Source organism: Clinocottus analis, unplaced genomic scaffold (assembly GCF_023055335.1).
Source record: "Clinocottus analis isolate CAN_PGR_092001 unplaced genomic scaffold, fCliAna1.0.p SCAF_15, whole genome shotgun sequence".
Lineage (NCBI taxonomy): Eukaryota > Metazoa > Chordata > Actinopteri > Perciformes > Cottidae > Clinocottus > Clinocottus analis.
Window position 1 is genome coordinate 5,109,915 of NW_027175876.1, and position 18,821 is coordinate 5,128,735.

The following is an 18,821-nucleotide window of genomic DNA, read 5'->3' on the forward strand; positions in this document are numbered from 1 at the left end:
CTGTGCGGTGTGACCATATAATATTTGTTCTAAAAGATAAACAGTAGTTTGTAAAAGGAGTAAAAGAATCTGGGTCCCGCTATATTACTCAGGCTGCACTACAGCGTCTATTCACAGGCGCGATCCCACTACTGAGCGGCACGGGGGCTTTAACCTGCTCCGTTTCCGGCCTGGGCCGATGCACCCCTCCTTAGACGACCTGGTGGTCCCGGGCTCCCCCAGGAGCACCATATCGATACCGAACTTAGTGCGGACACCCGATCGGCATAGTCCGCTGCAGCTCAGAACTCCTGAGCTCAAACGCTCCGCCAGACTTAGCCTCCCAGTAACTTGGATTACAGGCGCGCGCCACCGCACCCGGCGAGGAGACAAAATGCTCATAGGGGTTTTGACTTGGACGACAGTGACGTCATCACGGAGCACGCTGCAGCGGCTTCTGGTGGTGGAAAAATATAACTGCAGGTGCAGAGATGAAGGCTGATGAAGCCATAAACCATCACAGATCACCTGACTTTAATTTGCTTATAAAGCCTGTTTAAATGACATGTTTTTTAAAAATAAAGTCTCAGAAAATTGATATTGATCTTTTTTTTTTTTTTTTTACTTAAGTACTGATCTGCATAACAGTTGATAACTATCGGCCCAATTGTTCATGTGTATGACTTCAAATTTTCAAATTCAGCTTCAATGACATAATAATATTCATAATGTCACCATTTCCAATATTCAAAGGGCTATAAAAACAGATCCTTAAATCCATGTAGTTTTGGAGAAAAGTGACTTCAAAGTCAGCTATATATATCGCTGACTTTGAATATATATATATATATATATATATATATATATATATATATATATATATATATATATATATATATATATATATATATATATATTCTTCTCTTTCCCAGAAGTGGACGCAAAGGTTAAAAAAACAGAGAGAAGAAGGTTGTAATATTTATTATGAATCAGTGGTTTAATGCACCACCGGGTGCAGAATATAGAGGTGTGCACGTGTATGACTAACCCAAAACAACCACGCCCAACTAAACGTTACGTTACGAACCACAGGTGCATTCTGGGTCAAAATTAGCAAACATGCTAATTGCTAAACGCCGTCATTCGTCCAGTTGTGACTGTTGAAGAAACTTTTACCTCCAGTGGTGTGAAGACTGGAGTCAGTGGGACGAGTGAAGCTTTGAGAATGAACGAGCAGAGAAGTTGAACAGATTGAGGAGGACTTCGCGGTTCATGAAGCTCCTAAAATTCCGTGCAGACCCTGTTCGATAGAGTTTGAGGTTCAGACAGTCAGGTGAGTAGTCTGCATCAACACATTGAGAGTGGCTGCAACATCTGTGGAGTTTTTATTGTTCATACGTGTCCATGTTTGCTGCTTCATTTTGCTGTTAATTACCGTGACAGTTTGTTGACCCCATTGGTGTCCAGTTATTTAATGTCTGAGTTAATTCTAGTGAGGCTGCTCACAGGATGAATGTTTCTTTTTCTACTAGGTTGTCTGCCACACACATGCTGCAAAGTATTGTTTAGTCCTGTTAAGACACTGCATGTTATTTATTCAATTAACAGTGCAAATACACTTTCTGAATATTTTCTGTAACAACACAAAGGGCTAAATGAACACTGCTTTCTTCTTCTGCAGGAATTCAATTCTGATGAGGAAATATACACAATCTCCCCCATAATCTGTGTATTTGTTGACCTAAACATGGAACATTTAATTAAAAAGACTTGAACCAATACTTGTTTTAAAATAAATCTCCTCCTTAAACCAAATTCATACCAAAAAAACAAACAAGGACATGACCTCACAGTCCATACAGAAAGAAGTGTAATGTTATATCCAACCACATGGTGACTCCCCACTCTGCTTCATCCAAAGGTATAAAACAGCTCCCCTGACTCAAATCCACAGGGTTTTTTTAGTGTGTCTGCCAAGTGTAACGTGTTGAGTGGTTGGATGTGAAGGCTTGGGATGAGGGTCAGAGGGGAGCATGAGAGGGGCTCTGGCACCCCGCTACGGTCTAACAGAGAGAGTGCATTGTTCTCTGACCTAAATTTCTTGACCTGGAACTGCAGGAGAAAAAAAAAAAGGTCAGAATGAATGGGACGCAGCAACATGTCTTCACTCTCCACTGCCCCACACTCGCTGGTCAGACCATGACATCATCCAACTGTCAAACAACATGTTCTGACAATTAGCCCCTGCTGAAGGAGTAAGACCTAGAAATGCAACCAGCAGTGTAACAAATCGGGTCTCGGTTTAAAACGGATAATGGCATGTGACTGCCTGGTTATTGGTAAAACATCCAAAGAGAGATTCAATGGGACTCTGAATCAAGCACTTTGATCCATGGCATCTTTTATGATGTCCTCTTGGACATTGCAGTTATTTATTAAGGACTCTTTCCCTCGTAGCAAGAAAAGTCTCTTACGTGAAAATGACCTATGTTTACAGGTTTGAAACGGTGTAGTTTGAGACTGAAGGTGACGTTGAGGAAGACCCTGCTTTACAAATTGGTTCAGTAGCACTGCATTGTGTGTCCTGCACCTTTTTGAAGTCACAAGTTGGCTACATTTGGTAACTGCTGGGCTTAAAAGGGCCAGAACAGCAACTGATAATACTGATAGTCACATAAACTTTGAAGGAAGGAGTTAGATGAGAAGGCAAGGTTGCTTTTATGCTTTTAAAAATAGAACAGGTTTAATCTTAAAGGGCCAGTGTCTCATTTTGCTGAAACATTTTGCAGAAATGGAATAAAGTATTTATAACTATGATTGCATTAGTGTATAATCACCTGAAACTAAGAATCTTTGTGTTTTTGTTAATGAGCCCTTCATGTCCTCATAGGAAGTGGGTCTTCATCACTGAGGGTCGCACAATAAGGTTTCTGCAGGAGCCCAGAATGGACAAACCAAACTATGGCCCTAGTGAGAGCCTTCTGACGTTTAACATGCATGTAGACCAAAAAAGGTGCTTATAGAAAACACAAATCACATCATATGTTAAGTATTTTCCTGGCATTATCCATGCCTTCCAGTTCTAACATGCCATTGTAGTCTCTAATATTCAGAGGTGGGATCTTAAACATGAATTTTGAAATGGCCTGCTCTGCATAATGAATACTTTCACTTGTTGTACTTAAAGTACATTTTGATACCAATCATTTTGCACTTTATCTGAACATCAGTAACTGTTATTTCTACACTACGTTCACCTGAGTAAAAGCTCTGAGCATTTCTTCCACCACTGCTGCTGCTGTTCCCTGCAGATCCAGTAGTAGTCCTCAGTCAGTCACATGATTCTTACACACACACACACACACACACACACACACACACACACACACACACACCTCAATCCTCTTGATCAGCCACTCTATAAACAGGATACTGTAAACATGCCCACAAACACGAGTTAGCTGCCTGATTGTCAGTGTATCGTCATGTCTTTGTGCTCCAGCTACCTGTTCTTCTCCCTGCCTCTTCCTTTTTGTGTGTTTCTTCCCTTTGCCAGCTGCCCGTCTGTGGCTTCCTCCTGGCCTGAACAGACAAAGTGAACCTCTCCCTTCTTATGTCTCGCTCTGCCTTCGAGTCTTCACCTTACTCAAACCACATTTGGATCTGACAGAAAGACGCGCTGAGTTCACTGTCTGTGGCCAGCGGGCTCATCATCAGCATCTCAAACACATCCAGTGGCGTGGTGTCATCACGTTTATGGGTGTGTCTTGGCGAGATCCCACTTGTCATTTTTTTCTGTGCTCACCAGCTTGTCTTGGTGTGTTGAAGAAGAGGAGGAGTAGGAGGGAGGCAGATAAATCTCATTCTCTTTTTCATCACGCTGACTTCATTCTTCACAGTCCTTTTGATGAGACAGGGGAGCAAACCTGGGTGGAGTCTGGAGATTTACGGCCGACAGAACCGCGCAGGCCATTAAAGCCCAGCATCCCGCTAATGAACAGTCAGTGCAATCACACCGAGAGGAGTACAGTATGTACAGAGCTCATCGATCCAGCGCCGTCCGTTGGGACGTGTAAGCTGTAGTCTGACCCTGTCACATGAAAGGACAACAAGATTCATCTTTATTTTCCATGCTGGATTCGATGGTGTTGGATATCTTAACCTCTGGCTACATGTGACTGTGGGACGGTTGACGTTTCAGAGACCAAGCAGACGTCCAATTTAACAGATTGAGAAGCAATCGCTGCATCTGAGTTTGGGAGGCTTCTGCAAAATGGCCACAAAATCATCTGCACGGTGTGAATTAATGCATCGTGCTTCACCCAGCATAAAACATTATCCCCCCCCCCACCCCCTCCCGCCTCCCTTTACGGGTATTGACGTGCAGCCGGCTGCCCCAGCTGTTGCCCGCTGATGCAGAGCACCAAACTGTGCAGCGTCTCGTCATCAGAGCGGTGGCGTCTCATGGGAGAGTGGCATGTGGAGATGAGTGCTGTAATTAGCGGGGGAACGAGGCCAGCGGCAAGCCGAGTTGTCCTGTGGGGCCCCTGGAGGCCTCTGGGGACTTGAAGACGCGTGGCTAACCTGTGGGGCTACCTGTGGCTTTTAATGCAGAGTCAAGTGCTGATTTGTTGCATTTAAAGCGAGGAAACAAACATGTTTGAGCCGGTGGGGAAAACATAAAAAATATTTTTTTAATATATTTTTCATATTATAATAATAAGCCCGGGGCACCGTTTCTCAGTTTTATATTATTTAAAATTAGATTTTGGTTCCGGTGCCGCACCTAATGCAGTTTTTGCAATAAAATTACGTAAATTCTCCGATATGACGTCTGAAAATGTCTTGTTTTGTCCATGTCTGAAATATTTTCAGTTTACTGTCAAAGAGGTCGAAGGAAACGAGAGAATAGTCACACTTAAGATGCTGGAAATCAGAGAATTTGTACAATTTATTTTTCCTTCCCAAAACCGATGAATCAATTATCAAATCAATTACTGCAATAGGAGACAACTACTCGATGAATGGATTAATCGTTGCGGCTCCATTTCTGGACCGTCAGTTGGTCAAACTAATGAATTTACAGTAAAGAAGTCAATTTGAGCTCTTGGATATTGTGTTGGACACTTTTTCATTAGTTTCTGTCATTTTATGGACTGAATGTATCAATTAAATAATTGATAGATTAATCAATACATCAAGCTCTGAAATGTGTTTTGCCATTTCTTTATAAAATGGTCACTTGTTCTGGGGATATTGTATTTACAATCTGCCATTTTCATAACCATCTGATGAAGCTCACCAAATGTCTTGTTACTCTATCGGCATACAATGATAAAGTGTGTGTGTGTGTGTGTGTGTGTGTGCATGTGTTTGTGTGTGTAAGCACCCCCTGTCTGTCTGTGTCTGCGTGCGCTGGTGTGTGCAGGTGTACGACGGCTGCTTCTGCTTCATCTGCGTCTGCCGCTGATGAATAAAGCCATGAAATAGATCCAGCTGGAGATGTGCGGAAGAGACTGAGGCCTCCTGGGAAATCATCCACACCTCCAGCAGCACCGTGTCCACTTCTCCAGCACCCCAGAGAGCTATCAATAAGTGGGTAATTGAATTTTAAGCACAAACACTGCCGTCAAACGAGCGTCGACGGGTGTGTGCAATGGGGGGATGTTTAGCTGTGTGAACATGGGGAGGCTGTCATCCGGCCCACTGGGGGTTTGCACAGGAAGGATGAATGTTTAATCCATTAAATAACAATTACAGTCCGTAATGGTCCAGAGTGGCTGCTGGAGGGAGGGAGGCAACATGGCTGCCCTGCTCACGTGCCTGAAAATGAGTTTGCTTCCTCATCACACAAAGCGACCTGGCATCGCCGTGAGTGAACCAGCATGCACATACAGACCTGGAAAGAATTAACCTTTTTTTAATTTATTTTTTATTTTACTATGTTAAAACGCTGGGTAATTTAGACACTGATCCCAGTATTTTTAGATTGATTTTTTTAGACTACTTGTAGGCCATCTACATAGAGGATTCAGTATGTTTTTCACACTTGAGGGCTCTGAAACTGCGTTTCACTATATGCTATACAAATATCCTAAGTGATGCACCTAATACCAAGATTCATAAATAAGGAAACACTTGAAAAAAATGTCAAAAATAAAACCACTTGACACCCTTTTTTTTTTTTTTTTTAAATGACTAAAAACAGTGAACAGGCGGGGACTTTCCCCAATGTTTGTACTCCTCTAGAAATGTACAAATGTTGTCATGATTTAGGAGTCTTTAAAGGTTAACAAAACATTTTATTTTATGGGTATTAAACTGCCTAATCATCAAATCTCCTTTGAATCATCAGCAGTTGACTTTACGAGGAAAACAAGTTAAGAAATATCTTCCCTATTTCAATAAAACTATAAACAAAAAATATCATTTAACAACTGAATCAATAAAGTCAAAAATAATTGGACAACACACAACACTTTCTTTCCAGAGTTTTGGTTGGACTTTGACTTATGACCTCGCTATTTATTCATTATAAGTGCTATAGCGACAACTCTGCAGCCATTACAAGAGAAACATTAATGTATCTTAATTCTTCTGTTTAACTAATTGATTAAACACCGCACTCACTGTATCAAGAGCGTGAGCTGCATTGGTGACCTGAACAAAGATCGAGCCACAATGAGGTGCCGATTGTTTAATTAGAAGCCCACTTGACCTTTTGCAACACCTCAACAGAGTCATTCATCAATATTCATCATCTTGTGTAAAATAACCCGTTCCCTTTGACTGAAAATGAGAATTGAAGCAACCTTGAAAAATCATTGTACGAAGTAAAAATGTCGACATTAAATTCAGTGAACTCATTTGTAGGCAAATAAAGTGCTGACCTGACTTAAATCAAAGGTGGTGCCAATATTGTATTCAGTCAACTGTAAAAGAGATCGCTCTCTAAGAATAAAAAAACAGGCTATTGTCTTAAAAGTCAGAAGTGAACAGATGTTTGTAGAGATTACATTTCCACTCCGACTGTCGATGAGGTATGTGGACTGCATGACAACATCTTTTTCCGGGGCTGTTAAGCCGGAGGAAAACACAGGCTATTAATCCCGGGGAAAATCCTAAGAAATAGGAAAATGGAATCAAAACTCTGTTCAAAGTCGAGAAACATCTCGTTCATGCGGATCAGAAAGTTGGCTGTCAGGAGCAAGGTCACGGCTTAAAACCTAAAGTTTTTGATTATTCATATATTCTACAAAATGACACTTGGAATTGGAAAAAAAGGGTTACCTAGAAATCAAATGGAAAAGAGTTCACTGGCTCTTACCTTTTTTTTGTAAGATGCATCACAAAATACAGTGACAGTTTAAATCCTCCAGCGTGGCGTGAATGACATATTTGGTAAAAGTTAATATTCTCACTATGAACAAGCTGGTGCTCATTCCACAGAGCAACAATCTGAATCAGACGGGAAACCAACAACAATTTGGGGGACTAGAAGATTAGAAACATTTAAAGACCTCAATGGAGAGTTGTGTGCTTGTTTTTAGTCGCGTGCATGTGCGTCTTTGTAAATGTAACAACGCTTTAAAAACAGGAAATGGCGCAAGACTGCAGCTATCATTGTGCTCAAGAAGCATAAAACAACAGAATATGAGTCAGTAAAATAATTTAACATTGCCTGAACTTTAACATCAAGTGTGTAACTTCCCCCTCGTGTACACACACACACACACACACACAGCTCCCCGAACACAGTGTGTCAGTGTGATCGTTTAGTTGCACTCGTGATCCAAAGCGAGTTTGCTAGCTGTGGTTTTCTCATGCTGCTCACACAATGGCCTGTGTATGGGAGCTGCCTGGTGGCATTGCTTAATTAGGCGGAGAGTTGATTCATTTGCACTAATTGACAGCTAATTAAAGGAGTGAGGGCACATCGGATTGACGTTCCTCTGAGCGGAGAGGCCTCGACTGCAGGGGATGTTGGAGAGAGAGGGAGGTATGAAATATTGAGTCTTCTGGGTACCACCTGCCATTTAGAAGTGGCCTCAAACATATGGAGCAGTGTGTGTGTGTGTGTGTGTGTGTGTGTGTGTGTGTGTCTGTGTGTGCATGCCTGTATGTGTGTGTATGTGGTTAAACAAGCTCAGTGTTGAAATGCAGCCTGTTGAGTCCAGCTGCTCGTGGTTCAAAGTTTTCTTAAGCTGCGATTAAAAAAAGAAAAAAAAAAAAAGAAAGTGAACTTGACGATGGTAATCTTAAGTTCAGTTTCAATGTAATAAACAAATTATACAAAATAAATTACACCTAGAATGTTTTAAAAACAGAAAAGATTTTGGGTTTGTGTAGTTGTTCCACCTTTTTTAAAAAAAATATTTTGCATAAAAAAATGAATCACAGGAAACATGAATACTGTATATTTAATGTAGTGTAGCATAATAGTGTTGTTAATAGTGCATGTTTAATGAAATCTTAAATCAAGAGGTAAAAATGAAACAACAAAGTATGGTTTTCATTTTGTACTACAGTGTCATATGCTAGTGCCTGCATCATTTCAAGTGTTGTGAAAAAAAAAAGAAAAAGTTATTATATCGTGATTGTTTGCAGAAATGACAGCTAATCCAAGCTTGCACGGTTATTCTGACGCACCTCTCGTCTGTCCGTAAAGAACCGGAGCCGCTCCTGCGTCTGTTTTCAACATGTTGGCAGCGCTCCAGGTTTGGGACGCTGTCACGGGACATTAACACAAGTTGTCTGGAGTTTGAGGGTGAAGGTCCTGAGTGAGTCAACTCGCATCTCTCCCGTCCTGCCGGACGAGGGAAACGCTCACCGCAGGAGACCAAGAGTAGTCTGTCTTTATGTCTGCTGGTGCTGCCTATGTGAATTTAAAAAAAAAAAGAAGACAATTAGGGGCTTATTAGGGTTTTTTTTCTTCGGGGAGACGTTGCTCACGGGGCGTCCGCTCGCCAGCTCGGCCCCGGCTCCGAGCCGCTGCCATAGCTCAAAACAGTCAGGGGCATTGTCTCACCTAATTACGCTGAAACCAGAGGCCCCCTTTTTTGTGTTGCCACTGCCATGCCTGTCCGATTCCCTTCTCCTGCCTAACTGCTAGTCCCCGTCCACGGTGGAAGTGTGCTAATTAGACAAGAAATGGGCCCAAGTAATTATGTCAATTCTCGTTATGAGTGACCACAATGAGGAATATTACTTTGTCAGGAGGGTTTCAGGGTTTGGGAGTCTCTCTCCCACGTTTTTCCCAAAGTATTTTCCTCATTACGCCAATAACACATCTGCACATGGAACGAGGGAATGTGGCACACTCGGCAAGTCAGAGACGGCGACAAACTTCAGAGCATAAATAGATGCACTCATACAGAAATGGAGACTATAGAACGGTAATAGCATGAAGTTATTGCCCTAATTAATGGTTTGTGCCCACAGAGCAAACTGTTGAATCACCAGCGGCACATTGTTCCTGTTGTGAGAGGCTTTTGTTTCTTCACCTTAATAGGATGTTTTGATCAACGGCTGTTTGGTGAACCAGCTCTTCTTCTTAAATGCCAAGTTCTGGGAAACTGCAATTAGCTAGATTAGAAGAGCCATTTCTGGCGCTTCAAACAAACGCAAAGATGGATCGGACGGAAAGATGCAGAAACTCATCACCGGACCAAACTGTAATAACCTCAAATGTGTGTTTATGCTAAACTAATAAGTTAAATAATATGTTCAACAGTAGGAAGTCAATGTGGACAGAAACTCTAAAGCCACAGCTCCCGTTTGTCTCCTCCAGTAATTTGGCTCATCGTAAACTTTAACTTTTTTTCTTTTATTGTGTTTCTTTGCAGCTTTCATGTAAGACGGCAGTGAAGCTGCTCGTTGTTGGAGGTTCAGTTTTGACCCTTTCGGCAAATTTAGGTGTTTTTTGAAATGGAGTATAGGATGAAGATTGCCACCACGTCAGAGATGCTTATTAACAAGTTTTTAGTCAGTATTCTCATGTCGTCTGTACCTCTAACATCTTGTTGTAGTTCACATTTTTAGTTTTTAAAAACTTGATTCCACTATTTTGTTGTGTAAAAATTCCACTGACCGGAATCCAGCGGAATCTTTTTCTGAACATTTAATCAACGTCTCCGTTTTAGTTTTTGTGGTATACGGTTTATTCTACAGGGAGCGCTTGAAGTAATACCAAATGAGTGGATTCACTCAATCATAATACACATAATAAATGAAGTGAACAATAAAACGATTGCTCACCGATTGCCGTGCCTTTTGACTCGAGGTGGGAGAAAAATCTCTGCTTGACTGACGAACCAAATAATGCCACACAATACAAATGATTGAAGTGAGATGAAACGGGTGAAAACGTTATCTCATTATCTACAATAGATATTGACAACCTGCATGAATTTGCAGTTGAAAAACATCTGAATCGCAAGATATTCTATTGCAATAAAATGTTTGAAAAGAAATAAGATCCTATCGTAACATGTAGTAATATCGTATTGTGGGGCCTCTGATGGCCCTCCATTCCTTCCACATGACTCAGTCTCATAACTTGACCTGAGGTTTGGCATCGTTTACTTCAACCCACATCACAACTCGCTGTTTTAAGTTTGTGTTGGTTAAAAACATGATTACAGTCTGAAACCGTTTTAAAATGATTTCCTCAGCAAAAAACTAATTCATGAAGCTCGTCATTTTAAGTAATTTATTCATTTGCAAACTAATAGTTAAATGAGACAGAAGTTAAATGTAATGTGTTTTCATTTTATAGTTCTGAAATGTAAAAAAATGCCATTTAATGATCCATATTCCATGTTCATGTCATCTTGGTTGCAAACCCAAACTCTCAAATGATCCTGGTTTCCTCTCTTTGGGTTATGTCCCGCTGTCTGGTTTTGTATTTTTGTTTTCACCAACACAGACGTTTGTACAGAACGTAGAGATGAACTTTGAGGGAAGGAGGTTTTAAGAAGCTGCACTTGTGTTCAGCAGCACAGAGACGTGACGCTTATGATGCAAAATCGTGTTGCTCGCTGCTTCCTGATCTGAGTGGAAGGATGTGATTCATGCATGTCATCTGTCCGTGTGTGTGTGCGCCATGTGTGAGTGTGCATGTGTGTGTGTAATGTAGAAACCTCATTAGCATAGCTGTTGGTAGGCATTGATCTCTTCATTCACCTCTAATGAAATGTCTCTAATAGCTTCTTATGAGATGCTGAAGGTAATTCAGGTCGCTCTGCCCCTTTCACTTTCACTCTCCAGCTCTTTATCATATGGGGCATTTTATTTTTAGCACATCAAATAGTTTCCCCCCCATTTGAATCTACAATTTTCCATTGACTCCGGCAAATGAAAGCTAAAATATGTATTAAAGCAATGTCAAACCATCTTTCGACATTAACAATACAGCATTTTTGACTTGCTATGTATTTTATCCCCCTTGGATGTCGGCCCACGGTCTCTTTTCTTGCCGCGCGGTGACACACGGAGCAACATAATTGAGTTGACCGGGTGAAGCCGTATCTCTTGATCACATCTCAGATTACAAACCAGCACTAAATCTGTTGTGGGTTTGGCCCTCGCGACAGCCTGACGCGCGGCTGCCAAACAGTCCCGCCGGAACCACCTATTTATTTATTTATTCATCACCACATGGCCCATTGATAGGGCTGTATCTGCGCTTCCATCGCGCGCGTCCACTCATCTCCATAAAGTCTCCTCCTCGTAATTATCGGCCCAGATGTCCAAAGTGTGCCGCACATTATCCCCGAACGATTGAAACTCCGCAATAATTGAATAACAGCTGATTAGAGAGGATTAGGTGTGTGGAAACAGAGAGAAAATGAGAGTATTCTCACTTCATTTCACATTTCAGTGGGTTTGAGTTGGAGCTGCAGGTTTAAATAGTGTGATAAATGAGTGCGAAGAGACGCCGCGGATGATTTCCCTTGACATCCTAAATGTCTTTGCGATACTTCCACGATTTATGCGCTGAAACATTTGGCAACTTTTTTCGGTTTGTGTTGCAGCTTTGTGTTTATCAGAATTGCAGTGGGGGGAGGGAGGGAAAAAAATAGGAGGTAAATAAATCTGTTGCTGTATCGCGCGCATGGCGTTGTTTGTCTCATTTTTAATTGCCACCCTGGCGTGTCCTAAATACCCTGAACTGGGATATTGTGCTCTGCATCACGTGACCCGTCAGAGGAAGAAAAACGCTTAATAATCTATCAACAGATGCGCAGACTGCCACCAAAGACAAAACCTTTAGTGCGCAAACCTAATTAGAATATGCAAATCAAAGTGTGGGCTATGTGGGACGTTGGAGAGCGCGAGTCCAACGGATCAATCGCTGCGTGGCTCTAATAAGAAGCTGAATTGATTAATTAACTGGTAGAGAAATTGGCTAATGTGAGTTTGGGAGTGTTTCTTTTAATTTGACCTCTGAAACTCTTTTTGTTGTTGTTGCTTTTGTAAATGGATTAGCCTCGTTATTGGCATACTTATTGGAACATATTTAAATGTAGAAAGCTTGGTCCACTGAACTAATACGATTTCTCATCTTTTAAATTATAGCCTGTGTGTATTCATTGGTGAATTGTTTAAAAAAAAAAATAAGGGCAGCAATGACTCATTGTATTAAATATATATAACATCAAAAATAAATACATCTACCGACATATATTCTAGACAGATATATTAAGTTTAGAGGATTAAATGTGCTTTATTTATTAACAAAACAGCATGTAGTCATAATGAGTCTGAACTGACTTCAATTGTTTTGCTTTTCAATATTTTTGGTCCATAAACCTATATACTTCCTCGCCATTTCAGATGGGACGCCAGTTCTTGAATCAGGACGCACGTGCAGCAAAGTAAGCAGATTTTCTTTGATTTGAGGGATTTATCTGGCTGATTTCCTCCTGCTGACCGACTGCACGAGGCACGCTGTCCTGACAGACGCATTTATGGGATCAAACTTTAGATGGAGCTTCTGGAGAAACCCAACTAATTCATCTCTGGAAATGTCCTGCTGTCAGCAGCTGGAAGAAAAGTCACTTCAAATGTTCGACAGTCCGACCACATCCTTGGCATTGGCGAATATGACGTGTTATTTTGTCACATTCAATTGTCTGGAATTGTATTATTTACTTCACTGGAGCTTGATGGGGCTCGTGCAAACTTCAGCGTGGAGGCTCCCCCCCTCCTGTGATTGGCTGCCGCCTGTTGCCCGTTGGATAAAAAGCGCAGCGGAGAGGAGGAGAGATAAAAGAGCATCACGGTGCTGATTGCATCAGGGACGCTGGCTGGTAGTGTGTGCGTGTGTGTGCGTGTGTGTACGCGCGCGTGTGTGTGTGTCTTTTTTTTTATGGAGAGAGTGGAAAACAAAAAGTGGAATCTCACCGCCATGACGGGGAAAGAGGGAGTTGTGCTCTCAGATACTGAGAATAAACAGAAGTCAAGCTCGCAACACAGCGTGAACCACGGGGGATCCCAGCAGCCGCCTCCAGTCTGGAAGATGGCCCCCACGGTGCACCGGCGCACCGGCTTTGGCATCCAGGAGCTGCTCGGCCTCAACAAGGAGCCGCCGGCGGTTCCGCAGAGGCGGCCCCTGGAGGTTCTCCCGCACAGCGCGCACGTCCTGGCCGCGAGGTCCCTCGGACACGGGGGTCTCGGGGTCGGCATGGGTCTGCTGCACGGACCAGAGGGAATACACTCGTTTTACAGCCAGCCTGCTTTTCTGGAGGTGCTCGCGGAGGCGCAGAACGTGCACCTGCAGCCGCTGCACAGGGCGGCGCACATGGACTCTCAGATGGATGCGCAGCACTCCGCCAGCTCCGGTGAGTGTTTTGATTCATGAGGCCTGTGGACCAGCAGTGAGGAAGAGGATGGCGCAGAAGAGTGCACGCGGATTTATTTTTTTTTCCTCGAATGAATCTTATAGTTTATTTTATTTATTTTAAAAAAATGGGGGAAAGATTAAAGAAAAACTTGAGGCCTTGCTGATTTTTTTTTTGTTCAAAATCACTAGTCCAATTAGTTTAATTTATATTATTTGGATGGAAACGACTGAATATTTTCAAATAACAATTTTACATCCAGAAATCTGACTTGTGTATTTTAAGATGAGGATTGCTTGACCCCGTTTCGTGTAGCTGGTAAACACTGGGATTGTTGTTTATTATTTGTTGTTGTTCCAGTATTTTGACTTGATCACTGTTGTTTCCTCACAGATTCCGATGACATGAGTCTTTCCTCCGGTGAGCAGAAGTTCTCTAAATCCTCCGTGAGTCAGAGCAAGAAGCGGAAGAAAAGACGACACAGGTAAAGCAAATGAAGCTATAAACGAACGATGTTGAATATTGTTTTAGACTGATGACTGTGACTTACAGTGTATTCGTTCTTTTATTTAGGGAAGTCACGTAATGCTCATTTCATTTAGTGAATGGGGAAAAACCTTACACACTTGAATTTAAATGTATTCAACGTGTGTGTTAATTATATTATATATGGCATTAACAGGGTAATCTTTCATTCCTCTGCTGTCTAAAAAATATTTATTTTCGTTAGAATTGATAACGAATACTAAGGTTAAAAAAAATCAAACTGTATTTATATTTGTATTTTTCTGTCTTTGGGAAACAAAGATGAACAATGGGCCTAATCGTCTTCCATCGTTTGTGACTGCATTAATACATCTGAAATTTTTGAAAATGTGACATCATTTGACATCTTTATTTGATTTAAAATTGAGTGCAAGGAAACATATTTTAAATTATGTTTCTATTTTATTTGTTTGTAAATTATACAAAATGTAACGTTTTTCATAACGTAAAGAAAACTAAATTATTGAAGGGTAATTATTCATACGTTGTTTTTTTCTGCAGAACCATTTTCACTTCCTATCAGCTGGAGGAACTGGAGAAAGCTTTTAATGAAGCTCACTATCCAGATGTGTACGCCCGAGAAATGCTCTCCATGAAGACAGAGCTACCAGAGGACAGAATACAGGTGTGTGTGTGTGTGTGTATGTGTGTGTGTGTGTGTGTGTGTGTGTGTGTGTGTGTGTGTGTGTGTGTGTGTGTAAAGCATCAATGTTTATCTTACATTTAAAATCCTGAAGATGCTTTAATGAGACAAAGTAAAAATCATTTAGATATTTCTTATTTTAAAAAAAATATTCATCTACATATTTTAAAGTTGAAATGCCAAAAATTCAAGATCAAGCAATGAAGACTGCAAAGGGAATATTCAGCCACCAGTCAGCTGCTCCATCATCATCCTCACAAAGCCTTTGCTTTCACATTAGCAGCCAATTCACCAGCTCAGTGTAATAATTGGTTAATTGAGGGGAACTTATCACCTCTTTAGCTGTGAGCGAGCGGGCCGCCGCCCCGAGATGAAATGATAACTACATAGAAATTAATTGGCACAGGTCAGCGGCTGAGCAGAGGGCTCTGACGGGCTGCTATGAGCATTTTAATTTCCCGTGATATTTGAGCGCCTGTCTCCCATCGATCGGCCCTGGAAATTAACTTATTTTTCAATCAGCCTCTTCGCCCCCGGGGTCACCTCTCCTCACAGGCGCGCACACGTGCACGCGCATGCACACGCACACACCGCCTTGCACACTCACACTGCTGCTGTCAGAAAGCATGATTGCTCATCTAAGGCCCATCTTTTTATGAGATGGAGGTTATCATCAGATCTACCTGAATAGCTTTCCAAGCCCCGGCTTCGATCGTTTTAATTCCAGGACTGACACCCCCCCCCTCACACACACACACACACCCCTCACCTCCTACACACACTATAATATTATTCTGCCACCGCTGCCATTTTAGGCTGCTCATTTTTTACAGTTTTCCTCATTCATATTCACAAGGTTGCTGAGGCTATTGCGAAGTCTGGCTGGTGGAAATCAATTCAGGCATTTGAGTAGCCAGAAGGAGAATAATGTGACACACACACACACACAGTCTGAGAAAAGAAAAGATATTGTGTAAATGAAGCAATGAAGGAAGGATAAAAGATCTTTGGGTCAATACAGGTACATTTGAGTCGAGACAAATTCAAATGAGCTCTTGAATTCGGCCTTCATTTGAAAAATACGCCTTTCTTTTGGTTTAAGCCTCCAGCAGATGTCATTGTTCCATTTGATATTTATCTCCTGATCATAAAAAAAAAATCCTGCTTTAATACAACAGACTTGATTATGACGGCATAAATTGACAAAGAGTTGTTAAGCTGTAATCGATTACAAAATCAATGTCAGGGTTTGGTAATGTATCAAAAACCCTCAACATATGTTTTAAAATGTATGCAATTTTTTTTTTTTTTGCATTTGTTTTCCACAAAGTTTAGTTACCTTGTTCATAAAAATGAAAGGACACACTCCACCTCCCTTTTTTGAAAAATACACAATCTATGAATATGACTCGATGTATGATACTTTACTAAAAAGTACCTTTTTTGTGTGTGCGTGCACTGACTATTTTCCTCCTGGTGCAAACACATCTGTAAAACGTTCTCAGACAACCGTAAAAAAAAAAAAAAGCCTTTCAATGTCAAACTCTGCATCATTCTGCAGTGAAGCTCAAACGTCACAGTGACGATGAACAAAACGGATTATTGAGACTGTAACTCGTGTTCTGGCCCAGACCACACAGAATACAACTGCATGCTTTAGTAATGGAAAAAGTCAACTCAATCCAACCCTTTTGTCTCTCCAGGTGTGGTTTCAGAACCGCAGAGCCAAGTGGAGGAAAAGAGAGAAGTGTTGGGGTCGCAGCAGCGTGATGGCAGAGTACGGCCTGTACGGAGCCATGGTCCGTCACTCCATCCCTCTGCCCGAGTCCATCCTCAAGTCAGCCAAGGAGGGCGTCACTGACTCGTATGCACCGTGGTTATTAGGTAAATTTTTCCTTGGATGTCAACAGGGATCCTTTTTAGAAATATTATTCCTTCATTCTGTTTTTTTTGTGTTAAGCTGCTTTAGGTCCTGGTATTGAACAAGCTGGCTCTCTGTCATGATTGGACACTTTAATTCTAAGGGAGCCGTCGTGAATGTTATTAGTAACACGTGTGCTTCACCCACTACGACAGATATTCCACCTTTTTCTAATATTAATATTGAGGCTCACTTTGTGAAAATCAACCTTGCAAAGTCTGAGGTGGAGTACTTTTAAAAGAGCATCACATGAAATGTTATTTCTCAGTCATTCATGTGTGTACATCTGCTGTTGGCCCATATTTTAGGGCTAAAATGAGAGCAGAAGCTGCTATATTAGTTTGTGTCATAGTGTTTGAAAAGCGGGATTAGGATATATTCTAACAGGAAGTGGGAGCTAAACCCGGCTCAGGGTGGGAGCCAATAAAACTGTCAGCATGTCAATAAAAAGTCGATACAGTGATAATCCTACTTAATCAGGACAGATTAGACCCTCTTGCCCCATGTCAATTGATTAGTTTAAATCAATTAGGTGCCTCTAATTGAATAAGAGGTTCTATCTCCATTCCCTTTTGCTCTTTATGTCAATGTGTACGTGCACAATGTCATGCTCGTGAGATAAAACTAGTGCACCTTATCAGTGAGATAATTTTTTTTTCAAAACCTAATTGCATCAATAGCTGCAATTATACCAGGAAACACCAAGGCAAGAATACTTCACATTATCTAACCCTCTGCTGCAAACTCTAACTCAAGTATATGTTTCCCTCAGGTATGCACAAGAAGTCAGTTGAAACAACACACACCTCTCCCGGAAAGCCCTGCAGCATAACGCCGCCGCCGCCGCCACCACCACCTCCCCCAATGCATGAGAAACCAGCGGACAAAGTGATGGAGGAAGAGATGGAGCAACGCATTCAAGACGCCGCTAAAGCATCAATTTCCAAGGAGGAATTGAGGGAGAACAGTATCGCAGCGCTGCGAGCGAAGGCGCAGGAGCACAGTGCCAAGGTGCTTGGGACAGTTTCCGACAGAACAAACGGCCAGGTGACTCATAAAGAGGAAGCTGAGGACGGGGCGAAGGAGCAGGAAACGGCAGAGGTGTTGAAGTGTGACTGAAAAAAAACAAAACGACGAAAAAAAGCTGCAGGATACAGACTGATGGTGAAAAGTCCTGCAGAGAGGAGTTTGCAAACATTTCACAGGCAGACGTTTCATTGATTGAGTTGAACCTCGGCGCATGTGGAGACAGACGCCCATGAGCTCGTTGGACTGAACCTCAAACTGTTGCTCAAGCCTGCAGATAAAATATTACAATAAGAGATACATAAATGTCAAAGTATTTGGCTCCAATGGTTTTGGAGGGTTGAGATTATTTCTTCCTCGCTGCTCTTAGAAATATCTGCACAACAAACTACACAACTTTTCATGTTGCTTTGTAAGAGACTGAAGCACAGAAATGTTTCCGTAACATTTACTGCAGATGTTCTGATAAAGAGCCGTGTTAAATAAATGTATATTTATTTTCTTTAAAATGGACCGTTAACCTTGCAGTTCTGTGACCATGGCAGCTATTTTTATGCTACAGTGAAGGTAAAGATGTTTGTTTCTTTGTGGCAAGTCACCTTTTTCAAGAAGCATCTACTATAAAGTAAGAAAATTAAAACCTCCAGAGGAATTAATGATGAATGTGACTTTTGACCTCCCTGTGATCTCAGTCAGGTGACTGGAAAAAAGCACACATGGTATAAAGTCCTGTGAAAAGATTACGATGCAAGAGTAAACCTTTGATTTATTTCATCTGTTGCAACGTTTGTGATGTACATACTGAAAATATTGTCCAATAGTTAACGTTGTACGATTAAGTACAGTTAACATTATCTGTGTT

General features: G+C 41.6%; 1 protein-coding gene across 1 annotated transcript; it reads left to right on the top strand.

Annotated features, from left to right (window-relative positions):
- The first annotated feature begins 1,117 nt into the window (after positions 1-1,117).
- Positions 1,118-18,787, top strand: LOC137785469 (visual system homeobox 2-like). Its single transcript, XM_068576725.1, has 7 exons — positions 1,118-1,312; positions 5,366-5,574; positions 12,817-13,823; positions 14,217-14,307; positions 14,871-14,994; positions 16,716-16,896; positions 17,706-18,787. The coding sequence occupies exons 3-7, from the start codon at positions 13,352-13,354 to the stop codon at positions 18,050-18,052; spliced, it is 1,215 nt and encodes a 404-aa protein (XP_068432826.1). The 5' UTR covers positions 1,118-1,312; positions 5,366-5,574; positions 12,817-13,351; the 3' UTR covers positions 18,053-18,787.
- Positions 18,788-18,821: the final 34 nt, after the last annotated feature.